General features: G+C 46.5%; 10 protein-coding genes across 10 annotated transcripts; 6 read left to right on the forward strand and 4 right to left on the reverse strand.

The window, feature by feature from the left end:
• Positions 1-677: 677 nt before the first annotated feature.
• Positions 678-1,758, reverse strand: LY89DRAFT_776168 (uncharacterized protein; the record flags this gene model as incomplete). The annotated part of the gene is made up of 5 exons (XM_018222018.1): positions 678-790; positions 855-967; positions 1,022-1,070; positions 1,130-1,579; positions 1,641-1,758. The coding sequence occupies 5 exons, from the start codon at positions 1,756-1,758 to the stop codon at positions 678-680; spliced, it is 843 nt and encodes a 280-aa protein (XP_018078317.1).
• A 634-nt stretch (positions 1,759-2,392) lies between these two features.
• On the forward strand, positions 2,393-3,557 carry LY89DRAFT_712919 (uncharacterized protein). Its single transcript, XM_018218011.1, has 2 exons — positions 2,393-2,945; positions 3,001-3,557. The coding sequence occupies exons 1-2, from the start codon at positions 2,555-2,557 to the stop codon at positions 3,105-3,107; spliced, it is 498 nt and encodes a 165-aa protein (XP_018078318.1). The 5' UTR covers positions 2,393-2,554; the 3' UTR covers positions 3,108-3,557.
• A 436-nt stretch (positions 3,558-3,993) lies between these two features.
• On the forward strand, positions 3,994-5,114 carry LY89DRAFT_727016 (uncharacterized protein; the record flags this gene model as incomplete). Its single annotated transcript, XM_018219111.1, has 4 exons — positions 3,994-4,322; positions 4,386-4,447; positions 4,506-4,970; positions 5,029-5,114. The coding sequence occupies 4 exons, from the start codon at positions 3,994-3,996 to the stop codon at positions 5,112-5,114; spliced, it is 942 nt and encodes a 313-aa protein (XP_018078319.1).
• A 60-nt stretch (positions 5,115-5,174) lies between these two features.
• Positions 5,175-5,849, reverse strand: LY89DRAFT_703231 (uncharacterized protein; the record flags this gene model as incomplete). Its single annotated transcript, XM_018217307.1, has 1 exon — positions 5,175-5,849. Exon 1 carries the CDS (start codon positions 5,697-5,699, stop codon positions 5,175-5,177), a length of 525 nt encoding a protein of 174 aa, XP_018078320.1. The 5' UTR covers positions 5,700-5,849.
• Positions 5,850-7,323: 1,474 nt separating this feature from the next.
• Positions 7,324-9,076, reverse strand: LY89DRAFT_703232 (cytochrome P450; the record flags this gene model as incomplete). The annotated part of the gene is made up of 4 exons (XM_018217308.1): positions 7,324-7,420; positions 7,555-8,577; positions 8,668-8,782; positions 8,863-9,076. The coding sequence occupies 4 exons, from the start codon at positions 9,074-9,076 to the stop codon at positions 7,324-7,326; spliced, it is 1,449 nt and encodes a 482-aa protein (XP_018078321.1).
• A 593-nt stretch (positions 9,077-9,669) lies between these two features.
• On the forward strand, positions 9,670-10,899 carry LY89DRAFT_744549 (uncharacterized protein; the record flags this gene model as incomplete). Its single annotated transcript, XM_018221039.1, has 2 exons — positions 9,670-9,673; positions 9,808-10,899. The coding sequence occupies 2 exons, from the start codon at positions 9,670-9,672 to the stop codon at positions 10,464-10,466; spliced, it is 663 nt and encodes a 220-aa protein (XP_018078322.1). The 3' UTR covers positions 10,467-10,899.
• Positions 10,900-13,835: 2,936 nt separating this feature from the next.
• Positions 13,836-14,535, forward strand: LY89DRAFT_679232 (uncharacterized protein; the record flags this gene model as incomplete). Its single annotated transcript, XM_018213830.1, has 1 exon — positions 13,836-14,535. A coding segment is annotated over exon 1 (560 nt), but the record flags the coding sequence as incomplete, so codon positions are not given.
• Positions 14,536-15,927: 1,392 nt separating this feature from the next.
• Positions 15,928-19,277, reverse strand: LY89DRAFT_7967 (MFS general substrate transporter). Its single transcript, XM_018223410.1, has 9 exons — positions 19,238-19,277; positions 18,905-19,147; positions 18,445-18,857; positions 18,281-18,310; positions 17,169-18,226; positions 16,759-17,082; positions 16,690-16,712; positions 16,459-16,628; positions 15,928-16,381 (listed from the first exon to the last, which is right to left on the reverse strand). Exons 2-9 carry the CDS (start codon positions 18,977-18,979, stop codon positions 16,006-16,008), a joined length of 2,469 nt encoding a protein of 822 aa, XP_018078324.1. The 5' UTR covers positions 18,980-19,147; positions 19,238-19,277; the 3' UTR covers positions 15,928-16,005.
• Positions 19,278-20,166: 889 nt separating this feature from the next.
• On the forward strand, positions 20,167-23,289 carry LY89DRAFT_8011 (uncharacterized protein). Its single transcript, XM_018223417.1, has 7 exons — positions 20,167-20,828; positions 20,877-21,788; positions 21,843-22,168; positions 22,216-22,419; positions 22,487-22,714; positions 22,801-23,016; positions 23,083-23,289. Exons 1-6 carry the CDS (start codon positions 20,347-20,349, stop codon positions 22,926-22,928), a joined length of 2,280 nt encoding a protein of 759 aa, XP_018078325.1. The 5' UTR covers positions 20,167-20,346; the 3' UTR covers positions 22,929-23,016; positions 23,083-23,289.
• Positions 23,290-25,139, forward strand: LY89DRAFT_744561 (uncharacterized protein). The gene is made up of 3 exons (XM_018221040.1): positions 23,290-23,711; positions 23,757-24,390; positions 24,570-25,139. The coding sequence occupies exons 1-3, from the start codon at positions 23,584-23,586 to the stop codon at positions 25,053-25,055; spliced, it is 1,248 nt and encodes a 415-aa protein (XP_018078326.1). The 5' UTR covers positions 23,290-23,583; the 3' UTR covers positions 25,056-25,139.

A 25,139-nucleotide genomic window follows, 5' to 3' on the forward strand; every position in this document is an offset into this window, starting at 1 on the left:
TTGCCGAGAATAGTTTTATATATCCCATCCAAAGCGAGACTTGAACAGGGGAAAATCACCTGACAAACTAAAATCTTTCACTATATAAAAAGTTATACAAAAGCATCTTTCACATACTGTTGACAAATCTCTCGAGACCCTATGTATCTTAGAGACAATTCATTATAGTATGCTTGGAAGGTTTTCAAGTGTGGGGTGGTTTTTTGGTACACGATTCACCTTCACTCGGGATGGTATAGCTTGGAAATTCGACACACCTTATGAATAGCTTCAAGATTACTCCATATGATCAGGGTTGCATAGCGTTTGTTAATCTGAGCTCAATGGGGTGTGGTGTGGTGGGCTACAGTAGACGGATTATGGGTAGAGACTTTTACGTTATTGTTTTCCAACAAATCCAATCAGACTCGGTCATATTCACAAGCTATTCGCAGTCTATGAGAATACCAGAGTCAACCTTCGCTGCTGTAGACAACCTTTGGTCACTTTTCTTTTGGAACCATTATAGCTATCTATTCTTTGAATTCATACTTTTATTTGACAAACGTCGCACGCACCAGCATATTAGGGCATTTACCACTTCATGTTCGTCCCATAAACAATTCCAAGGTGTCAAATGTCAGAGACTCTCTCTCCTTCCAGTGAGCAGACCGCTTCTGAACGTCCAACAATGGAGTTCATGACTGTCCAGGAGGGGGAAGAGTGTTGGTGTATACGAGTGGTGCCTGGTTAATTGCACTTATCTTTCTACACTGTCCGTTGACCCATGCGTAAGGAGGCAAATACCAACCTGATGACTTCTATTAGCAATTGGAAATATATAAGTGTTATGGAGCTGATCGAGGAATACGTACTTGCTGCCAGCAGAGCAAAGCTATCCGCATTATGTTGGAGGTTGTTAGCAGTTGATTGTCCGGTTGATGTTGAAGCGCCGAGTTGTTTACCGGAGATCGGAGTAAATTGATAACTGAAATTTGTTAAGTATATTTCCCGCTATTTGCAGAGATTTTGGTAGGCTTACATTTCGCCGACAGTGGCCCCGTTTACCATATCTGGGAGAGTTGCCGGAACTTGTAGTGGTTAGCACAATAATAATGATATTGAATTGTCTACCGTGGGAATAACTTACATTGTCCAAGCTGGAACGTACCTAATTGCTGCGCGAAGCTGGCAGCGTGCATAAGCTCATGTAATATTACTGTACTCAGCCACATTCCAAGTATATCAAGCCCATTTTCCGAAACACCAGGTCCAATCCTCAAATCTCCTGACGTACGGTAGTTATCGAGTGAAGGTGTAAAACTTGATATCAATGCCCCTTTGCCACTGTCCGAGCATAGAATGATGATTTGATTCGCAGCAGCTTGGTATGTGAAGCCCTTTGCAAAGCCTCCACAAGCATTTGCCGTCAATGAGATACCTGGGGGAGGACTTGGAGCATTTATCACCGTATTCCCCCTATTGTCGAGATATTGCCTGCTCGTTGGATTGGTTGGGATCAAATGAGCATCCGAGCAGTGGATAAGTATGCCACCTGGGCTGGGAATCGTGGCAGCTGAGACGACATTGCCAAACCAAGCTTTGAGGAAGATGTTAGTAGATATCTGTGGAAGGAATTCGTGGAAAATTGATAGACTCACTTCTCACAAAAGCAAGAGTAGCTTCATCGTTTTCATTAGGCGCAGCAAGTAAGTCGACCATAGATGTGCCTAGAAGCAGTGGACTTCCATATGCTCGTTTCTGCGCGTATATTGCCATATTGAGTGCGCTGGTCATTTGTGCTGAAACTTCGGGGAAATTCGCACAATCGGGAGCTATACTCCACGCTGTACAGAAAATTGACGAATGTGATATCATCCAGATGACTGTAAGAACAAGCTGAGAGATTCTCGTCGGAGCATTCGGAGACATGCTTAACAGCAAACTGTATACAAGGGAGGAAAGGGCACGTTTCGGACAATATAGAGCCTTTAGAAGATCTCCCACTTTCTTCTCGGCATACTATACACACTGTTATTAATTCTTTGCATCTTTGGATCATCCAACAGCCCTCGGATTGAAGCCTGTGCAACTTTGCAACCACTTTGATCACCAGTTCCATTGCGGTGCACCGCATCTCGTAGGCGTACGGAGTAGAAATCTATTTTTGAAGCATTTTGGTGTGTGTTCTAGATGTTTGGTATGTGGCAAACATTAAGATAATGATTATGAACAGTATGCCCCGCTATTATTTTCCCAAGTCGCTATAGGATTAGGTTGACACTTCATGTTGTTGTTGGATGTAACGGAGTCATTCGGCAAGCTGCCTGTCCTTGTGCTTGTTGGTGTCACACTGAATCTCATGACAAAAGTCCTAACAATCAGCTCAGTGGATTTTTCTAAAACTACAGGGCTGAACCTATCTCGGCCTACATATCCCTCGCCAATCATACCTATCTTAGGAATGGCCCGTGCGTTCTGTTCCACGCTATAATTCCCGGCTGGCCGTTGAGGGGATATGATATGAGTTGTCGAACTCGCCATCAGAATTGCAGCAATCGACCAAATCCCACTCATGCCCACTCTCTCTGAACATTCAACGAGTATGGCATCCTCTCGAGGTGACCAGAATGATAACAGTCAGCCAACGGTACCACCACCTCAGGATCAACCAAGCCAGAGTACTCCAACATCTCAGGGTAATCATGCAGACCAAGCTGCGCCATCAACGGAGCAAGGTGTTAACTACTGCGTCGCTACCTGGAGACCGGGTGATTCAACCATTGTTTGCACACCTGAACAATTGGCTATATGGCAGGAGGGTATGCGCTTAGCAGCTTTGGGTCCACTGCCAGATCCAGACGAAGATGACTTTCTCGATGAGCCACTGTCAAAGCCTTTCGATCCGAATTGGGAACCCGACTGGGCCAAGGCAGACGCATGGATTGAGGAGAAAGACAGTGAAGGTAGGTAGCCACAGTCACACTCATATTCTCATTTCCCATCATTAACATTAAACAGGACGAACGTTGTGGCGCAATCGGATCATACACTTCGTTAGCTATTCAGAGCCATTGGAAGTCCGGGAAGCCAGGGACAGACTTCAGAAGGCAAACAGCAGCGCATAACGACATAAAGATCATGATGGGTGATTTTAGCGTGCCCGACACGACCCACCCGTCTAGACCGGTTACGTAGGGGAAATCAGGGGAGATCAGGAGGCGGAGAAAAAAGTGGCCGCTTTTCGTCTAGCGAGAACATCAAAAGTCCTTCACCTAATTTAATATATCTCGGCCAATGCTCCAATAACTTATATGCGCACTCTGATTATAGTTCTCAAAAAGCTCTTATTTGTTTTGGCAGTTATAACTGTCTAGAACTGTCTAGGATCCTTATGGTGACGGTTCTTAGTTCTTCCAACCCGTACTAGGTGACGGTTCAGGGCCAAAAACGGCCCAACCCACCCATCGAGAGCGCTGGACACAGCGTGGAAGGAGTCGGGAGAGGTTGAATGCATGCATGGTCTCATATGGTGTGACCAAGAGATAGCAAATAGCAGCGCGTAGCGACGTAGCGACATAGCGATCATGATCCTCGCGGCAGTGCATTTGGAAGCAACTGTGAGAGATTCAATTGATGTGCAGTCTCATATGTTGTGACCAAGAGAAAGCAGACAACAGCGTGTAGTTACATGAGAGCCATAATCCTCGCCACACCGCGTCGGAAAGCACTGTGAGAAGGCGGAAGGTTGTGTGATTTCAAATGTTGTGACCAAGAGAAAGTCCATTGACAGTTGAAATCTATTCTCGGGGCTGCATACAGTCTCTTCTTCTTGTTCCTCTTTATGGAATTCCAACGTTGGCATTGGTGAGTGTAAGTCATAACTGTGTAACTTTTGATACGATGGCTTTGTCTCTCCCCTTCTCTTCTCAATATGCTATATGTCTCCTTCATCATTCACTGTTAGTCGACAACATTTATAGCTATAGTCCTCATTTTCCAGACCCTTCAACTATGTCTTTCACTCCTCATCTTTCTTCTCTTCAAGTCCTTCTTGTCCCTGTATTGCTATCATTGTTCATCTCCAGCTCCAGTGCTGTCGAGACGGTCACAGCAATAGTCGATACACCATATACGGATTACCTGGACTTTCAACAATTTGTTTTGATTGCATCAGGTCCCACCCCGACGGACGACGACTTTGCCAGCATCAGCTCGACAGCATTTCCCTTAGCAACAGCTTCATGCAGCTCATACGACGTGGGTGCTACTGTTGAGCTTGTTGAGGCACTTGCAGATATCTTCTGTACTGGTCTTGATCTTTCCGAGGGCAGTAGTGTTTTGTTCCAAGGAAATTAGTCCGGCACACAAGGTGCAGACGCAACCTCTGTATTCTTCAACTTCAGTCAAACAGCCGATATCTGTGCTCTTGGTTGCAACTCAAGCTACACACAGATCATCACGTCTTGTAAGTCTCACTGGTTTCATGTCTTTACTCATTTCTAACTCGACTGATGAAACAACAGGCGAATTTAACAGCCAACTTATCTACGGGTCAGGAAGTCTACAGGATACCTGCGGCACCTTCGCAATATCGCTTTCGTCTGCCGTTCTAGCTCCCACTTCGTCCACAACCTTTGCTCCACCGCCGCCCAGTCCAACTCCAACACTATCTCCACCAGGACTGCAAGATCAGGAGTGTTACGAAGCAGACAGTTTCGGAAAGCACAGCGATATTGCTGGAAAAGTGCAGAGTTCTTATGCTACCACCTTTTGCAGCACCAATGACCAAACATTTACTTCTGGGACAGCTCCCGTGCTGTGGAACGCGGGGTCAATAATATTCCGAGATGGACTCACACCGTATCATTATACCGTAAGTTGGCTTGATGGTTGTATGACGACGGCAACGCAGCAGAGTATGGACCAACCACTTGCTGGTGATTCCACGGTCACTTGTGTTAGTCTGGTGAAGGAGAACTGGCGGAACTGTAAGTGTTGAGATTTGTTTCGTAAGTGTATGAGCGGTTACTGATGTTATGATTCCAGGCAACAACGGCGGAGCTGGTGGAACTCGGATTGCTGGGTGTTTGAAATACAATTTTGCTGCAACACTAAATACGACACAGATTTGAGATAGTAGTAGCAAGCAAGGAATAGTAGATCGAGACATCTCGTGTCAGGACTGACCTGTTTTATGAGAAGTCTCCCTCGCGATCCCAAACCTCTACAACCCCTCTATGCCCCTCCTTCACCTCCACCTCCTTCAAAACCATCTCCGTCCTCTCCCACTCCACCCCAAACTTCCCCGAATTAATCTTGCACATCCTCAAGCTTCCCACCATCTCACCCTTGCCCTCGGCCTCCTTCACCTTTTCCAACAAATCCTCAACTGCTCGCCTCGTGTTCTCGAGAATCTCGTCCGGCTTGTCCTTCCCACGTCCATGCTTTGCGCTTGTAAACAGACACGCAATCCAATGTTTCGAGGGCCCACAGGGCTCTATGAGCAGACAAGTCCCTGTTTGAACAGGATCGGAGAGACAGTGCTCGTGGTAGGTGTTGAAAGCATCAGGATAGGCATCCTTAAACGGGATTGCGATTCCGGCGCCCCATTTACCCTGGGTGTTGCAGGCGTGAATTAAGACCGTATGATCTGGAGCGTCGAAGATATCTCCGCTGTGCTTTGTGAGGGAGAGCGCTTGAAGTGCTCGTTTGGCCATGAGTGCAGGTTGCTGGCTGCTGCTGCAAAGAGAGATGCTGAATAGCTTCTAGGTTTTTTTTTAGTAGAAGTAAAGGCTCACCATTCGATGACGAAAGTATTTGAGTATCAGGCAGAAATTCAGGCAAGCATTGAAAACCTTAAATATTTGCTGTGCATCGCAAAGAAAGTGCCTCTCAACGAGAATTGTATGCAAAATAATTCTAGCTTCCTGATTGGCCGGAGCTTTACTAGCGTAAAAATTTCCTGACTGCCTTAACATATGAGAGATTCTCGTTGGAGATTTGAGAAGAATTGAATTTTGTAGACGTGCAACAAAACATTTAAGGTTTTATTTAAGGTTTAGCGCCGGCTTAACCTTTTTCCTTGACTTTCAAACAGCTCAAGAGAGCTCCTCAACGAGAACCCCATACAAAAGAAATACGGCAATATAATTGGCCAGAGTCTTCTTAGCGTGGAAATTTTGGGATTCTTGGGTGCAGCTCCTCGTTGACTTTTGAAATCTCTCTCATTTTGCGACATGCAACAAAATAATTTAAGGTTTTAACCTTGTTTTCAGCGCCTACCTTAAATATTGGCCTGAATCTCCGAACATCTCAAGCAGCCAAGGACCCACCTCTGCTAATCAGCGAGGCATTCCTCCATCGTCCGGTTTTCCGCTTAGATTATTATAAAATTATATTCCGCGGACCTTCATCTGACCCAACTTAACACTCACATAAGGAGAATAGTCACCGTTCCCACCAACCCCGCCTCCACAAGCGGGTCAGAAGCCGCGATGTCAACAGACGGTCCTTCTCCCGCCGTCTTCAGTTCCGCCCAAATCTTCGACGACACATTATACAAATTCGTCGCCACGATGGCTTCTAGCGTATTTTTTCCTTCACCAAGTACGAACTAATATCCGCTTTTGCATCAGCGAGATCCAACGGCGGGATCTGATATCCGTTGATGCAAACTCGTGACGGGTGAACAACCCGTCCAAAAGAAATGATGGCCCCGTAGGACGTGCTGCCCCATGTGAAACTCATGCTGTAGTACCCGAGTCCTGATGCAGTTTCTAGACCGGAAATTGCAATCCATGATGGTAAGACAGAGCTGGGAAGAGTGCAGGTGGTGTTTGTCTTTACGGCAATGGTGTCGGCGTCGTTCAGATCAGCGGGTGGACCCCAGGATTCTTCAATCAGCGTCCAGTTCGCCAGGGCAAATGTAGATGGAACTTTCGATTGGGCGGGAATGACATGGGTCTTTGAGTCTGAAGTTGTCAAAGTCTGCCAGTACACCAACCAACACCAACTGTTGGTGGTGGCGTGGGGAAATCCGGAGAAAGTGCTACTGGCTGCATTTCGTGTCAGCATAATGCACCTGTGCCGTAACCCTTCCATGCTTCCTTGTGTAGGGACTGCTGCAACATGATGGCTTTGCTAGCCGGATCGCCAGCATCGATCTGGACTTTCTCACACGAGGCAAGAAAGCAAGTAATTTCTGGTCAACTTCACAGGAAGTGGCTCTAGACGATGCACTTCAACATCACAAATGATAAGTGGCACCAAAATACCGAAAGAACAACGGTGAAGCTTTAAGACAATGTGTGAGATAGACATGAGCTTTACTGCTGAATTTCGTTATTCACGAAGATTTACGTGAGCTTCTAAGAGCCCCTTTCCCTTGGTCCCGATGACAAATTGATCACTCTCAAATTCAAAGTTCTCAGCCTTCGCGCTCTCGAAATGAAAATCGAAACGTTGTACAAGGGCAGCAAGAGCTAAATACATCTCTGCCCATGCAAGACGATGGTGGCACACCTGTCAGTATATGCAGCTTATATCATATATAAGCCGAACGGAAATACTTACTGCATCCCAAGACACATCCTCGTCCCTTTCGAGAACGGTGCGTATGCCTTCTCGGCATTCTTCTGTCTATTATTATCCATCCACCGTTCAGGGCTGAAAGAACGAGGATTTGGAAAGTTGTTCTCGTCCATATGCATCAAGATGGTCGTCATTCCAACAGGAGTCCCAGCAGGAATTCGCCACTCTTTGTAGAATAGGTCTCGGTCTGGAGCAATTCGTGCCATACGTGTACCTATGCCAGGACTCAAGCGTAGTCCTTCTTTTATAGTCGATGTGAGGTTGGGAAGCTGCTCGAGGACTTTCAATTCGTTGACATCAAGATGTTTCGCTTTTGCAGAGTCAAGTTCCTCACGGAGTTTCTGGAGGATAGCGGAGTTGCTGAACACATGGAAGAATATTAAACGTAGAGCACCGCCAATGGTCTCGAAACCCGCACCACTCACAGATGTCACATCCTGAAAGACTCTCTTGAAATACTTGTCATGTGAAGAGAGCTTCGAATCAAGTATTTCGTGTATGATGGTCCGCTTGACTCCTTCTGGTGGTGAAGGTGATAGTGCTTCGTCCATAATGTCTTTCGTATCGTTCATAGCAGCTTTCATGTGCGCAAAGAATGTCTTCATATCATCGTCCGCAATCTTCATGGCCCAGTCCAACGGCATTGCTTGCAGCAAGAAAAGGACGTATCCTATATGCTTGCTAAGCCGCCAAAGAGATCCAGCTCCTTGAGCAGCGTGGAGAACCGCAACATCGAAGTTTTCGCTGTCGAGACTGTTATAGCTTTTGCCAAGAATGAAGTCGAAAGCTACATCACGGGCCAACGCTGTGGTGGCAGCACCCAAATTGACCATTTTCCCTGCTTCAGCAATATTGGAAAGGCGATCGCAGAATTTACTGACATGCCTGCTGATCATGTCTTGTCGGCTTGACACTTTGGCCTTGGAAAAGAAAGGTGCCAAAGGTTGGCGACGAGCCTTGTGCAGGTCATGCTGGGTAGCGTGTATAGTTGGGCCTTCAGCGCCCCTAAGGGAAGTCAGTTTGAGACGAAATTCAAGCTGTCTCGAGAGATGAACCCCCCACAATATTCCCAAGTTAGGGGCAAGATTGACTTACCACGCATCCCACGCAAAAGGGTATCGGTTCCAACGCCCCTCTTGGCAATAGAGAACGTCAAAGAAGACGGGATCGCTAACATGAAGCTCATAGGGGCTGATCCTTATGATTGGCCCTGAAGTGTATTGATAAAGAGCTCTTGCATCAGACAGAAGCATAACACCAATAGGCATGCGATGCGATAGGGTCACTTACCATATTGCTTGTGCATCTCCTCAATCTTGAATGTATATTGGCCGTTTTCAATAACGTCGTAGTAGCCTTCATACCATCTTGTCGCGGCTGCCAGCTTTGGCCCTGGAAAGCGGGCAAGGGGGTGGAGAAATAGACGATAAAATGTACGAGTTGCAAAGTACAAAAGAATCGCAACAGCGACAGTTCGCCACAGTGACGTGTTTGGATTGTCCATGACGAAATATGTCGAGTATGGTTGATCAACTCCTGAGAGCTGAGATGTTGTCTGGACAATGAGACTTTGGAGATTCTGTCGGATGTTTTACCAACGTGAATCACTACCATTGTTTCCGGTGGCCTTCTTTGTGCCTCTGTTGGAGCAGGTGGGAAGACATGCGTGTCAGCCTGCAGGAGCCCAATCAAGCCTGCATGCGCTGTCCATCAAAATGTTGGTAATTGTGATGCCTGCCAAGGAAATACATGCCCTCTAGTTCATTCATGCATCGTTAGACCTGCTTTGCCACCCGGGTATAATGTTCTCATACACTATTCAAGCAGCAACCTGCATCATCCAGTTCTTCAATCTAATTTGCTGCTGCTCAAAAGTTACGGATCCCAAAGAAAATTGGAAAAACTTCCACTATGCTTCTTCCTTCGTGTGTTTTCGAAAGTCTCTGACGTCAGTTGCTTGGTCCTTCATCATCCGCCTTTCGCTGCTCGAAGAAGGTATTCATTGAGCGAATTCAGAGGACAAAATAAAATTGCAAAACCATTCCTAGATACCAGCCAGAGTATCTAGAGGGATTAACAGATTCAAGCGAGTCATATATGAGTAAGCATCTTCGCAGGAAACAAGAATCTAATTTCGATTGTTTATAGACTCGACTATTCGGCCGCCTTACTGCTCATATACACTCTTTCTGGTTTTCGCGACGAGGAAATGATTATTTGGTTCCATAAGTCAAGCTTTGCGACTGCGAGCTAACCCGAATTGGGACTATCGCCAACAAAGAGGTACCGCTCAATGCCATTTTGAGCCAATCGTGATCTGCGGAGTAGTATTCAACATCCTCGCCGATATCTCATTACTTGGCTGGGTTCTACCCAAGATCTGCAAATTCAAACTCCAAATCGCGCAACGCCAAAAGATTCCTCTCCTCCTCATCCTCGGCCTCAGTATCCTCGTCATAATCGCAGGCAGTGTTCGTTGCGTTCGCGTTTCATACGAAATCGAGTCAACTGTCGACATTCCATACGTCAGCAACGATCTCACGATCTGGACCTCGGTCGAAATGAACACTGGGATCTTCTACGCCTCTGCTCCCAGTTTCAAGCCTCTTCTTCGGAAGATTGCACCGGGATTGCTATCCAGTGCTTATCGAAGCAAGAACACAAGTAACTTTGGGAACTATGCGAGCGGAACTAGAACTGGTAAAAGAACGGTAACGAAGGAAGCTTTTAAGCTGAGTAGTCAGACCAATCTGGGGACGACTGGAGCAGAGGATAGAGCTGAGGATATTTGGACGGGCGGGAGGAAGCATGGGAATACGAGCAGTATTAGCGATATAGGGAGTGAGCAGGATGACATCTTGATCGGGATCGGTGGGGTACCGAGAGGAGGTTGAAACATTATAAATACGGTCAAGATACCGGTTCCAAGTCATGAGTTTAATGGGGAGCATGGAAAGACAAGATTTTGAGCAGGTTGAAATTGACAAGCTCCATTGAAGATTATTGTCCAGTATGTGTATTGAATAATTTTCCAAGTTTTGTAGTCTGAACGAACACCAAATCCAGAGCTTGTGAGCTGAAGATAAGTCTCGATGCTACATAGTCGATCAGTGTAGACTGTATCCTGGGACTTCGCTGCGGATAGCATTTTTCATCGTGGGTTGATAAGCACGACTGTTCCTTGGAATCGCACATTACCAAGTTTCGCTCTGCAATTGAGGAAAGGGGAAGAAGCAAGTTGATACATCTGGAGAAGCCAAAGCCTTCGTTCAAAAAGGACCGTTCTTAAGTAGCCCTGTGAGTGGGAGGGTTGCGGACGTGATCGAGTTGATTGGGGTGAAACATTTCGTGGCTATGTTCTTTGAGAGAGGAGTGAAGATAAATATGAAATTTATGGTTGCCTGAATTTCTGCCTCATTCAAGTCCTCTGAACCAGAGCTCCTCAACAAGAAACACATACAAAATAAATCCTGCTCTCTGATTGGCTGAAGGCTTCTTAGCGCGAAAATTTCCAGAATGTGCAATTGTGACAGTTTTCCCAAGGTCTCTTCGTTGACTTTTGAGAAACAATTATTTTTGCGACATGCAACAAAAGATTTAAGGTTTCATTTAAGGTTTTAAGCTTACTTTTAGCTTCGGACTAAAATTTTACTATAGAGGTTGAGGAGATCTCCAGAATCACAACAAAATACAAAACAAATTTATTGTTGCTTTCTGATTGGCCGAGAGACTTCTAGTGCGGAAATCTCTTGACTCCTCAAGCTTTGATAAGTTCTTGAAGTTCAATTGTTGCGGATATTTGTTGTTGTTATTTTGCGATGATCAACAACAATTGGACTGCTTATGATTTGCCGCGATAGAGGAAAGGTGAAATTCACTTTTGGATCGTGGTTTGTGGTATTTGCAAGATGCAAATGAGCCATTCTCCATTTGATTCAAGTTAGGAAGTGCATGGTTGTTGCGCTTGTGAAAGGTACTGTAGCAAGCCCTAACTGGACTTGATTTTATACTTTTGACGCGCTCTTTATGTTCTCCGTCCAAACCTGTGTCGACCGCTCCATTTCTTTGATTTTCTCAATCTTGAAGAAGCTAAAAGTTGTCGGTGACCCTTGACTTCTAGGTACGGCCTTTTGTCAGTTTCTGCCATTGTCTTCTTGCATCGGTCTTTGGCTTACCTCTATGTGTTGTTATCTTGATTGATACGGTTGTGGATAGTGAGTGTTTATCGAAGCAGGCCGTGGTGCATTGGACTTGGGCATTGGTGATGAAGGAGCGAATCTCCACGATGGAAGAAGTGATTCTTCGGAATGCTGGCTATCGTCAGGCTATTGAGCCTCCTTGGTCAGATGTGAGGGAAAGATACTTGAGCCTCGGCCGAGGAAGTACATGAGGATCTTCCTGCAACATGGGGGTCTGCGAATATTGAATTTGTGACAATTTATGGTTGAATTCCGAGTTATTCATGGTGTTTTGAGAGCATTGGCGGAGGATGACACGATTGTTAATCATGCCGAAGGAAAAAGGTTTGTTGGAAGCAGAATGTGATAGTCCACAAGCTATTTATCCCAATGTGTTTGGCTATGTATCCATTGGGATGTGATATTTCTACTTACTTTGTACACAGTTTTTGCGCATTCCACTGAAGCACCGATGGGACGCGTTTCTCTTCACATTCACAAAGTCTATTAGTCAATGTGAATGCAAGTAAAATTTTTGAGTTCTTGCACGCTCTTTTGAGCTTACCAAAATTATCCATGTCGTACGTTAGTGAGTATGTCTCGACTCAAACTCAAACGCCCAGGAGTTTTTGCACGATGGTCTGCCCAATCACTTTCCTTGCCTTTTTATCGGGAACACCACTTCCATGACAGAAATACGTGTTTATCGATATGATATCACCCCAAAGATCCTACTGGTCACTGGATTGCGACCAGGTATTTGCACTCTCAAATCACGTGGTGGGAACTACTGGGAAAACACATCTACTCGGCCAAGCTCTCGTTTAGGTTTTTGCACTCTCTTTTAGGCATCGTGTCTGCAGGCTGACATGCCGGTCGTAGGTCAGCCTTACGTATCCAAAAATGTCTCGTCTGCTGCAAACCCCTGGTTACGGCTGAAAATAATTGGGCGTGAGCATCGCGCAAAAACATGGGTTTGCCTTTACAGCATGTGCCACTCCATACGCTTTATCTCGACGTACAACGTCCATCAAACCTCAAAATGCTCAATTACAATCTTCTGGTCCTCCAACGTCACAACATCCTGTCCGTGGCTACCTACTACGAGTTTGCCTCAATGTTTAGCTGATTCGAAGGCATCGTACACCTCTTAGCCTTGTGCAGATTGCCACTATTGTTCGGCAATTTATAAATTATATAGAGATTCGAAGGAAGAACGCCTCATAATATGGCTCCAAGTAACCTAGGCGGTCGCCCAAGGATACCTTGGACTACCTCGAGAAGGCGGAAATTGGTGCGGCTGTATTTGATGACTGATTTCACCATATCAGACATTAAAGATATTCTCGCAGCAGACGGCTTTGCTCCTGGGTATGTGTTACCAATATTTACCTATATATCCACTCACTGTCCTGCATAGGACTCGAAACATTCAAACCCAACTCAGTCAACTGCTACAGGACAACGATAAGGCCTGGCGACTGTATCGACCTTCGGGGATCATCCATGGCAAGACGCGACTCACTCAACTCAAACGCTGTCGAAAGTCTCGAGTAGACAGGAAATTTAGACGGAAAGCAGCGTCTGATCCATCTACAGAATCATTGAACGACGGTGCTACCCATTACCAACCGCGGGAGACTTCTCCATTTTATGATCCCACTCGCCATTACGAAGGGTGTACGCCGAGTGGGCTACCTTCACATTGCTCTCTACAGCTGTTGAGTAAGCGGAGATCTTATCAACACCTTGACCAGGGCCAATCACAAATACCACCACAGATCACCAAGCCTACAAATAATCAAAAGAAAACGCTTTCTGAAACCAGATCCAGCTCAACAGCCTCGATATCTGCATCGTCGCAAGGGGAGAAGCCAACCATGGCAGAACTTGAAATGATAAACACGTCCAAGTTTCTGGTCAGCGACGACCAGATTGCTCTTCTTGGATCTCAAGGAGTAAAAGGCTCCTACTCGAAAATCACCAGCGTCGCTATGGACATAAGGCGAAACCTGAGCTGGCGTGGCCCATCAAGAATACCAACCACAAGTTGGTCCTACGTCAACTCCGTTCTATCACTCAGCATATCTTGGCGATCGAATCTAGCTTCCAAGATGAGTTCTTTATCTCGGCGGACATCGAGCATGAATGCAAGTTCTTGGATGTACCAGTTCATCGACAAGTCAAAAGTTACCTCTCCACACACCCCACGATCCGGTCCAGGATCCCTACATCACAGACCATGCTGTTCATTCTTCGAAGGCCAAAGCCTTACCCCTGAGAACAAGACATGCCACGAATGCGGCTATTCTCAAGCACACCACTTAGCCCGCTTCTCACTAAGCGACGACCTCGACCTCATCGACACCCGGCTCCAAGACGCTTTTGGAAATACTCCTCTTCATCATGCCGCCGCAGCGGGAAACACATTGCGGGTCATACAACTCATGTCCATGGCTGGCAGGATCTTGACTCCTGGTTTGCACCACCGGAATGCCGACGGACAAACATACCTACACGTGCTTCGCATCGAGAATCCTCAAGACTTCCCAGATCTCATGACCATTCTCCAGCATGCGAAGGAACAAGGAGTGCGATTGTCAGAGCGCGATCATTCAGGCTCGACTGTTAAGATGAAGCTGCAGCAATTGGTCTTGGACTGCAATTTCGATAGGTCGCAACAGCTTGAAATCAAGAAGTTTTTCGAGCAAAGTCCCAAAGCCGAAGAGAATCTGATGAGCAGCTCTCTACTCGGGTCGGTGACTGTATCCTGGGCCTTGCCGAGCATCAACGAAGAACTAGAAGTAGATGAGGCAAAAGGAATCTATCTCGGTACCGTAGAAATGAGTTCACCCACATCTTCTGCCTCTAAACTCCAGCCATCAGTCACTACAGCCTCAGAGACCAACATCAGAACATCTACATTCTCAAAGCCTACAAAGCCCGTCCAAACAGCCAAACTCTCGATCCTAGAACGAGACAGCAACGGCGACACCCTCTTATTGTCCGTCCTCAAAAAATGGCCCTTCGGCGCCCCCACAACGATGTACCTCAAACAACTAATCACCCACTCCGACGTCCAAGTCCGAGACTGCCACGAATACACAGCACTAGCCATCGCAGCTCGTCGCGGCCTTCGAGACGCCGTCGTACTCTTGCTCGAGCGGGGCGCGAATCCCAATACCAAGAGTCTGTATAAGACTAGTGTGTTGGAACACGTCTTCGGGTATCTGTGGCGTGCGGAGAAGGAGGAGAATGATGTATTGTATGCGAAGATATTGTCGTGTATGGTGCTTTTGATTGATCATGGGGCTGAGACGAAGGGGGTTGATGTGGTTGATCAGTTGCCGTGGCCGTAGGTTTGGCGTCTGTTGAGCGGTGGATTTGAGGATATATAACGGTTTTCAACTTTCGTTACTCTCTCGCGTATTATCATTGTATAGAGAAATATGGCTTTAATATGCACAAAAGCAGCTGTCTGCGCTTTTCCTCCCCCTTTCTGCTTAGCGGCTCGCTAAAGAATTAGGAGATGGTGAGAAAGCTCCTGAAAGATCCATTTTCAGCTGGTTCTGTACGTGCTTTTGAGCTCAAGATGAAGCGCTTAGGTACTTAAATAGAACGCGACTCCCTAAATTATGAACTCATTTCTATAATAATCTCCTTCAACACCTCACCGTCCAAAATCAGAGCTCTTCGCCCCGCGATGCCGACCGTCAACTCGCGTTCCATCTCCCAACGCTCCGCCGCCGCAGGGTAGAAGGAATCCGGGCACTCGGTCAAACTAGAGTCGACGAGACTTAAGGTTTAGGTGAATGTGTGGGGTAAAGAAATCAAAGCCATCTTTGCTGCGCTACAAAAACATCGCGTGCAAGCTGCCAAAGATGAGAGTCGAGGAAGTTCAGGGGTTGGGAGATGTCGAATCGGAGTGTATCAACGAAGCATTTACGACCGAGAGGAATCCTCATATCCGTGTTTACCTTTACATAAGTACTACCATAGGGCTGAGATCGAGAATAGGGAGGATAGCGAAGAGGGCGCGTGTAGCGCGAATCGCGCGGAATGCGGAGAAAGCGATAATTGAAGCACACAAAAGCAATTGATAACAGTCATTGTCGTGGTAGCTAAGTGAAAAAGTACGTGGAGCCTACAGACTACTTATGCGTACATTAAAATCTCACGTCTTGCCCGCATTGGTAAATGGTGAGAGCAAAGCTTCAATTAGAACCGCTCTTACGAATAACGAGATAATTATCCACTACCGAGAAGCATGCCTCACACTCCCATTCACAAAAGGCCTCGCTCTCTCACCATCCGCCCCGCTCCTCCCTCTTTCATCATCCACCTCATCCAATTCTCTCTCCCCATCCACAACCACCTTCCCACTCCTCCTCTCCTTCTCTTCCCCACCACTCAAGCTATCAAGCACCATAAATATATACCCCCCGACACTACCGATCCATCTCCATACGCTCACCACGACTTTGCCCCACCGGGTGTGCGAGTAGTCTTTCTCTGGCACGCGGCCCTTTTGCCATTGCTCGAGCGTCTTGACGGCGCCGGAGGGGGAGTGCTCTTGGCCGGGGATCCAAACGATGGTTGTGTAGAGGCCGATGAGCATGAATATCGAGAATCTATTTACGTGATTAGTTTCTTTGCTATGAGTAGGAAGAAAGCACCGAATGGAAGTGCTAAAGGGGTTGGAACGAACATGAGGAGCGAGTACGGGAGCCATTTTGGGATATCGTTGTAGTTGTCGCCGTGGCCGTAGTTGATGTAGGCGAGGAATACTTGCGCAATTACGGATCCAAGTTTGCCTGAAGCGGCGGATATACCGTGACAGAGGGCTCGGTATCTTGTTGGAAATAGCTCGGCTGGCATCTGCGAAAGTGGGGGTCAGTCAGACCATCGTACTATAGAAGAATACCTAAGTAAGACGAACGATATATGTGGTTGCATTAGGACCTGATATCATTAGCTCCACGCAAGCATTTAACATCAAAGAACTTACCAAAATTAAAAAAGATCTGACAGAGAATGTACAGCACAACAATAGCAGCCTGGCCTCCGATGTCATACAAGTGGTAGAAGGAACCTCCAATAACGATAAACAGGATGAAAAGCCAGAAAAATCCAATCATCTGGATCCATTTCCGTCCGAGCCTGTCGATTGCGACGAAGGTGATCGAGATCCCGACAATGGCACCAATGGAGACGACGACGAGACTTTGCCAGACGTTGTGCACGAGTAGGTCGTATACGGTTTGAGGTTGAGGGTTCTTGCCATACCAAATTACGGTTATGATGTGTGGTGAGTTCATTCCGAGGCCGTAGACTATGGAAAGATTAGTGTGTGTGCTGAGTAGGAGCAGTAAAGAGCTGGCAATTGGGGATTTGAACACAAAATGAGAGCAGACTTACAAGGAAGATCAACACAGAACCAACAGACAGAAGTGGCTATCAGGGTCCGAAGATTTCCCTTATGCCAGAAATAGTCCTTGAAATCTTCCCAGTTTGGAGGAGGAGGTTGTTTGTTGTCATCCGAATTCGCAACATTTCCATTCGACGGCGTTATAGGAAAAGCTTTCCCGGTGGACGTCATGAAATACTGCTTCGACGGATTTTGCGTCAGTCTGTTCGTGTGAAAATCGATATTCGCTTCTGGATCATCTTGATAAGGCGCTCGTGCGACATTTTGAGGCTCGTAAGATCCATCATTCAGGTTGAAATCAGTTCCAGCTTGGCGTGAGTCAAAGCCTCCGTGTAGAGGTGACACAGTAGATGAACCTTCGGCTTCGTGGAGGTCGACAGGCATTAAATTATGCTGTTCTGTTCGAAGATCATGATTTTCATCCCCGTTGTCGGTTCTGGCGCCAGACTCGATAGATATCGCTCCGGAGGAATTGCGTGTCAGAGGATGAGTCTCGTGTTGTTCTGTATTCGCTTCTTCCGGAGAAGGGTTGACAGACAATGCACCTGATGATCTTCTTGACAGCGGTTGAGTTTCATGCTGCTGATTATCGAGGCCTGTATGGTTCACAGGGCCAGATCTTGCTCCAGACGACGTGCTTCTACGCCGAAGCGGTCTTCGATAAGCCGACCGATTGTGTGTATCAATTGACGTCGATGAAACAAGTCCAATTTGCTGCGAACCCAAAAGATATCTTTTCAATTCTGAAGCTGCCTTAGCGGTATCTCCCCCAACATCGGCAGTATATCTCGGCGACTCGATGATTGTGAGGCGAAACCAGAGAGCAATCACTGCTGGGATGACTCCCACTCCAATGATCCACCGCCAAATGCTGTCCAGTGTCCTTTTACACTCTTCGTTGCACTTAGTGATGGTAGCATCTCCTGGGATACCGCTGCGTTGCCTTACAGAGGCGATCAGGGCGACCAAAGTTGCTGCTAATTGTCCCAATGGTTGACATGCGAACACTAAGGTCAACATCTTGCCTCGCATTCTGGTGGGGGCGAATCTAATGAACCAAATTTAGAGATCGCAGTGGGATTGACTCGGCTTGGGGACCTACTCTGAACAGATAACTGCCGACAAAGGATAACTAAAGGCAAAAATGTTAGCAGTGCTTGTAAGTTGAAAATTGCAGCTAGACGGGAGCTAGAACATCAATCAAACGGTCTACACTTCCAGAATAGAATGCAATCAACAGTGAAGAGTAAAGAAAGATAGACTTGCTCAGCACCAATGCCAATTCCAAGCACGAACCTCCATACCAGCAACCATACAATCACGGACATGCTACCAGCAGTTCCATTCGATGCCATTACCACTCCGAGTGTGGCAACGATCGTGACAATCAATTCCAGCCCATACATCTTACGCCTTCCCCAGATATCAGCACCAAACCCAAATCCAATTTGGCCAATTATTGATCCACCAAGAGTGACAACGCTCAGGGCTGTCTCGTAATTGTGAGGCATCGTTCCGCCGTAGTATACGATCCCAAGAATTGGTATAACCATGTTGATAGCAAAGATGGAGTATGCATCAGTGAAGAAGCCTACGCCAGCTACCACTACTACCCATGAGTATTCCTTGAGTTTGGCGGTTTCGAGTCGATGTACGATGTAGGCTCGCCGGTCGTCCTCCTGCACAATGTCAGTGTGCGGATAATTATTCCTGAATGAATACTTGCGCTTATGTGTTCGAAGTCATCGTCACCGAATGGATTTAGAAAGAATTTCAGCCATTTGAATCCCCACAGCGCCATTCTATGAGGTCAGGCAAGGCTCAGCCGCAGCAGCCTTACAAATTCGTGGCCCTTGGTGTAAAGAATAGATTATTGCACAAGGGACAATAATGGCAGCAGCAACGAAAAACATCTCCTCTCATGTTGTATATATTTGAAATCTCCGTTGTGGTGAGAAATTATGAAGTCCTGGGAAGACATCAGACGAAACTTCAATCGAGCCAGGACGCCTCGCGAGGCTGAGAGAAGGACAGATAAAGTAAGGGGCAAGGAACGAACCTTGCACTGCCCCATGAAGACAGTCTCAAAGCGGCATGGCAGGGCATGGCATCTTGGGGCACAGACTGGGCCAAGGATGTGCCAGATGGTTTCCCGTTCGGAACGGTTCCGATGGAGCTGCACGGGCCGGGCGTCTATCCCAGATCTCCCATATTCTGGAGTTTTGACGAATCTAAATGATCATTGAGGCATCTCTCAATTGTAAATGATATTTCACTTCGTATCCGTCGTGGATGGGAATTCATAGCTCAACCATATTCAGCAATTGACAAGGCGTAGAGTGTGGAGGATAAAAGACAATGGAAGCGATGTAACGGAATATGGACTAGTGAGGTAGGAATCATGAAATTGTTCAAGTGAAGGAAAGGAGAGGAGGTTGGGGTTATATTTGGAATTTTCGCTTGTCGCGCCCTTTTGGGCCAAGCGAAGAAAACGTGCCTTCGTCTTCGCTTCTCATTTGCTTATTTCAACGTCTCTTCTCTGTCCCTCTCTGACAAGCTTCACCATCTGCCAGAACACGCCGCATATTCACAGCCCTCTCCCCTCTCCACTCTCCACTCTCCACTCTCCACTGCAATGCATCAATTCCTTGCCACTGCTCTTTTCCCCCTTCACCGAGGTGATGAATCGTCAAGTGACAACGTATCGCTGCCTCAAGGACGGACAGACAGACACTACTGTATTTACACCTCAGCTGGTCTCAGTCACGACCCAGACACAGCCGCTGGGTGATATCACCCCACGGTAAGCTCGACAGTACTGTACCAGGAAGTCGGAACCCCAAGAAAATCGTCGACATGGGTCTCGGACCCATTCATCCTTCTGCTGCCTGCCATTTTCTCCTTCATTAATATTCGAATTTTATATGTATTTCTTACATTTGACACGCGACACATCTTATCGAATTGGTCATCCCTTCAGCAGTCTTGTCTGTAGTCATCATATCGCTGCCTGCATGAGCATACGTGGTAGCGTCGGACACGCGAGACTGAGTGAGCAGGCAAACGCATCTTGAAATTGTGCCCGACATCTCGTCGTCGCGGTCTGCGAGGACTCTGTCACCCAAAGTTTATGGCTTCGAAATATTGAAAACTTCTTTCTCATTCATCATGAGTTTTGGATGGTCGGTGGGAGATGTCATTTCTGGGCTCAAAGTGGTCTGGGATATTTGGCAAGCGGTTTCTGATGGCCCTCTTAACGCCCGTTTCGAAGCTGCACAATTCTTCGATGAGTACGTTCATATTATGAGCCGTCTGGAAAAATGGGAAAGTCGCAAAGCAGCGTTTTCAAAAGATGAGCTGCTCGCGAAATCACAACGACAACTTCGAGAGCAGTGCACGCTGTTTCTCAAGAACCATATCAGATTAATACAAGAAGTCAACCCAAACACAATAGCGAAACGGGAAGGGAGGTCAACTTGGCTGAAAAAGGTTCCATTCTCGACGGATCAAATACTTGCATTGTATCAGCAAGTTGAGTGGCCTCTTGAGCGCCAGGTAGTGGCTAAGCTTCGAATCAAATTGCAATTCTTTCTCGATGTGGCTAGCTTCGATGTTGCACTAGATACTAATGATACGATTCATCAAATGAGGTACCATCTGTTCATCTCTTGTCACGATCAGTGCTGACCACGTTGCAGGACTGAGAATGTGGACCTGATGTCCTCAAATCTGAAATTGGTTACTTCACACCTTGAATTAGTCTCACTTGTCAAAGACAATCTCAGACGTATCACCAACCCACTTGAGCCGGGACGTCAAGCATCAGAGATTGACTATCCCATGTTACGGCAATTTGACCAGGCCCTCCGTGTTCCTCAAGCGTTGCCGAGACCCCAGCCGATGCTCGCGATTGAAGCGGGACAAGTCCGACCAGTACCATGGGAGCAAACCCGGAGCGCGTCCCAGCTTGTAGATGCTCAGTATGCTGTCGCTCAGCCAGTGACTTCTGCTGCACAAAACGCAAATGGTGTCGATCACAACGACATCCGAGACCTCATCGAACGGCGACTTGACAATCTGTCTATGAGAGTGAAAAGAGTCGAAACACTTGAGACCATATCCGAAAATGAAGCGGACGAAGACGCATCTATTCAGTCGCTTCTTGAGCATCTCAAACTCATGCGAGGCCGCATTGGCAATGCTGTTGGTGTTTTGAGACGCCAAAGCTCGCAAAACGGTCTGTCTCTGATGGTCAATAACCCAGAAGGTGCTCTCAAAGCGGAACTGGAAGCTTGGGATCTGTTAGAGTCTCGAATGGAGCGAGAGATCTTACATCCTCCACATCCAGTCCGACGACAAATTGCTGCGACGTCAATCCAGCAAAATGGTCCAACAAGACCAATGGACATTCCTCGAAGGCAAACACTTTCACCTCGAGCTCAATATGATGGCTTGCCAGGTTCTATGAGCAGCAGTCCTGATAATAGTCGCGGTTCTTTCTCATCGTCGCCAACGCAGTCTCGACCGATATCGCACTCTAGAAGTGGTTCTCACTCGTCGCAATCTCGCCCTGTGTCAATTCGTTTAGACCAGTTCATTCCTGTAACATTGTAAGTCAACGCCTCTGTACTGCTTGATAGCTTAGATGGTCTAACAAAGTTCAGATACGCTTCAGAGTACACCTTTAATGGAATAATACATACTCTAAGAAGAAATGCCGAAGGAGAGGTTGAAAAAATCATAGCTTTCAGCAACGACGGAAATTTCAAAGTGTACCATTCGATCGACTTTCAAACACCAGCTCCGGTGGAAACCACCATGAAACCATTTCTAGACAATCGCCATGTCTGCCCAGACGAGGCTCACAAATGGCGAGTACAATTTAAAGGAGCTCACCATCTAAAAATCATGACGGTTTCTGGAACTCAAGAAGAGAAGCTATTTGGCTCGATGCATTCTCCACCAATATACAGATTCAACAATGATAATGGTAAGCATTATTGCTAGCTATAGATACCACCATTAATCAGTACGCAGATTTCAAGGAGTTTCAACGTCTACTCTTGAATAAGGAGGTAAAATATCTATGCGACGTGTGCCGCATCGATCCTACCACTGGGTCTAAACATTCTCAATGCCATCTGGGCACCATCCGAATACTCCTCGATCCTTTCTCTAAGACACGATCTATTCTTTATTTCCGCCACACACCTGAACATAAAGGATTTGTGGAATGGCCAGGTATGGAACATCTCTACGAGTTTGATTTATGTGTTTGATTTATGTCACTGACAACTTGATTTCCTAGTAAACAATTTCAAACCTCCTCGCGAGCCTACAAAGAAATCCAAACTTCTCACTCTTCACAGCCTAGACGATAAGCCTCTCTCGCAATCTAGGAATTTGGCTCGGCGCAGTACCTCTGGCAGTGTCGCCACGATGGCTTCATTCGAAACGCAGCCGGGAAATGCACTTGCTAGAAACCAGGATAAGACAAACTTGAAGGGACTGGTCATTGAATTCCATAGCAGTACAGGTATGTACCCGTTTCCCGCATATACGTGCTGAGAGACGACAAGACATTTTAGAGGACGATGAGCAGATTGCTAATAAGCTGACTAGATTGTCATACCTTTTGGAGCGAGTTTAATACAAAAGAGACAACGTTTCAGTTAGACCTCGATCTTCATGGAGATTTGAATCAAGAGAACGGTCTCGGTCTGGATTTTGGTAGTCGCAGCCCAAGTTGAGTGACATTTCTGGGAGTGATAAACAATGCAACACAGAATGGGACAGTGGACGCAAGGACCGTTAGATCTGCGGGACGAATCTAGATTGGTACGTTCAAAATGAAATTCCCCGATTTAGACAAGTCTTGATCCGGCGACTGATTCCTCGTTATAGAAAGTCAGGACACCAAAACCAGCTGCAGCACAGCCAATCAACCTGAGTTACGGGAACTGCTTCATAAAATTATGATGGAAGAGGTACCCAGGCTGAGTAGATTGAAGGTCAAGTCAAGAGATGGATCGAAAGTTTGGGTCCTAAAATCTGTTGCCTGGACGCTAATCGTCATCCCACAGAGAAATTATGGCTGTGTCAATCACATGATCATATAAACTCTAGGAGGACGCTAGAATCTTAGCCGATTCTATGACATCTTCTAAATCACTTCCAGAAGACTTATGACACCCATTTTGTTCGATTTAGGCCAATTTTGGGTATAGTGCGTGCCGCTGTCACTTGCTAGCTTCCGCTTTACTTCTCTGTCATCATGTTTCATTATCCTCAAGTCATTTCTAGAAACTCCTTGATACTTTTCGTTTCAAAAATTGGACATTGATATTCTCCCTATTCGATGTTGATGCGAATTTTCCGAATTTTGTGATTATTTATTCGCCGACCATGGCGGCTCAGTCCATATCACCTTCAGATGCAGAAGCACACATCGCCAAGATTAGGCATGATAAAGGACTGTCTGAAAACAATCCTCCCGGCCATAATGTCGCTGATTTGGAGAACGCTTTAACAACGTAAGGCTCCTAGATTGCTCCTTGCCTATCTAACTGACTTCCTAGACTGTCGGAGCAGCTGTATCAAAGTTCGACACATTTCTTGCTCGAGCTAATTCAAAATGCGGACGATAACTCATACGATTCCAAAGTACTGCCCAGCGTACAATTTACATACGAAAATGGGGGTCTTCGAGTGGACTGCAACGAGGTTGGATTCTCACCCCGAAACGTGGAGGCGCTCTGCAGAGTTGGTCAAAGTACCAAGAAGGGTGGAGACAACGCAACACGCTATGTAGGAGAAAAGGGCATCGGCTTCAAATCTGTCTTCAAAGCTGCGGATATTGTGTGGATCTCTTCAGGACATTACTCCTTCAAATTCGACAAGAGCAAACCGTTGGGGATGATTGCACCCATCTGGTGCGATTTCCCAGCGCCAATCAAACCTGGATGGACGTCTCTATACCTGCAGCTTTCGAAAAGCTATAATCGACGAGGTCTTCTGGACGAACTTCGATCGCTAGACTCGAGACTTCTCATCTTCCTACGACGGATCCGAAGTATAACAATATCCATCTCAGAATCCCTTCGCCTACCCTGGAAAAGCAGCTTCTTTCGTGCTGAAATTGGGAAGGATCTCATTCGACTTACGGAGAATAACAGAACATGTGATTACATCATCAGACGACACCAGGCACCAGTGGGTGCCCGAATTCGTGGCGCACGGGCCAAAAACACCAAAAATCGCGAAACGCGATTTTTGCGATTTATCTATTATCACTCTAAACACTCACTATGGCCCCAACTACACGTCGCACAAGCCGCATTACCCCTCCGCCAGGCCCTTCTAGTGGCCACGAAGCTGATACGATCAAAAAGACTAGGTTCTTCACAGCGTACGACAAAGAAATCTCATTCAAATCGCTACGCCAGATCGCAAAGGATGAAAGCACTACTGAGTCTACCGCGCGACGCTGGCTTAAGCAACGTGAAAATATGGGTATCTTAGCTTATCGACATACACGCGGGAGATCAGGCAAGCTTGGAAAGCCCTCAAAAGTCACAAAAGCTATGTGTAAGAAGCTAGTCGATCCGGCTAGAAATCCTGTCCGAAATCAGCCGTACGAAGCGCAAATTGCCTATCACAAAATTCCTTGTAAGAAGCGCCACTTACAACACAAGCTTAAAGAGTATACCAATGGTGGTCAGTTTTATAAGTGTGCATTTGTCAAAAAGGAAATCTCGGCCAGGAATAAGGACGAACGGGTAGCTTATGCACATAAGCATAAGGACAAGACAATGGAAGACTTTTGGTCTTATATATTCTTTACCGATGAAGCACATATTGACCCTTCGGCACAATAAGCTCCTGGGATACTTAGAGAGCTTGGGACACGGTACGATGATGAGAATATTGTGGAGAGAGGAGAGAGGAAGGGAGTCAAGTTT

This window comes from Mollisia scopiformis (assembly GCF_001500285.1).
Source record: "Mollisia scopiformis unplaced genomic scaffold LY89scaffold_1, whole genome shotgun sequence".
Lineage (NCBI taxonomy): Eukaryota > Fungi > Ascomycota > Leotiomycetes > Helotiales > Mollisiaceae > Mollisia > Mollisia scopiformis.

Coding starts and splice junctions, on each gene's coding strand:
- LY89DRAFT_712919 (XM_018218011.1), top strand. CDS start 2,555: ATGCCCACTCTCTCTGAACATTCAACGAGTATGGCATCCTCTCGAGGT. Junction 2,946..3,000: donor TGAGGAGAAAGACAGTGAAG/GTAGGTAGCCAC, acceptor AACATTAAACAG/GACGAACGTTGTGGCGCAAT.
- LY89DRAFT_744561 (XM_018221040.1), top strand. CDS start 23,584: ATGGCGGCTCAGTCCATATCACCTTCAGATGCAGAAGCACACATCGCC. Junction 23,712..23,756: donor TTGGAGAACGCTTTAACAAC/GTAAGGCTCCTA, acceptor CTGACTTCCTAG/ACTGTCGGAGCAGCTGTATC. Junction 24,391..24,569: donor TCAGACGACACCAGGCACCA/GTGGGTGCCCGA, acceptor ACGATCAAAAAG/ACTAGGTTCTTCACAGCGTA.
- LY89DRAFT_7967 (XM_018223410.1), bottom strand. CDS start 18,979: ATGGCGCTGTGGGGATTCAAATGGCTGAAATTCTTTCTAAATCCATTC. Junction 18,858..18,904: donor ATGACTTCGAACACATAAGC/GCAAGTATTCAT, acceptor GACATTGTGCAG/GAGGACGACCGGCGAGCCTA. Junction 16,382..16,458: donor CTCCCGTACTCGCTCCTCAT/GTTCGTTCCAAC, acceptor TCACGTAAATAG/ATTCTCGATATTCATGCTCA.
- LY89DRAFT_8011 (XM_018223417.1), top strand. CDS start 20,347: ATGAGTTTTGGATGGTCGGTGGGAGATGTCATTTCTGGGCTCAAAGTG. Junction 21,789..21,842: donor CAGTTCATTCCTGTAACATT/GTAAGTCAACGC, acceptor AACAAAGTTCAG/ATACGCTTCAGAGTACACCT. Junction 22,420..22,486: donor AGGATTTGTGGAATGGCCAG/GTATGGAACATC, acceptor TTGATTTCCTAG/TAAACAATTTCAAACCTCCT.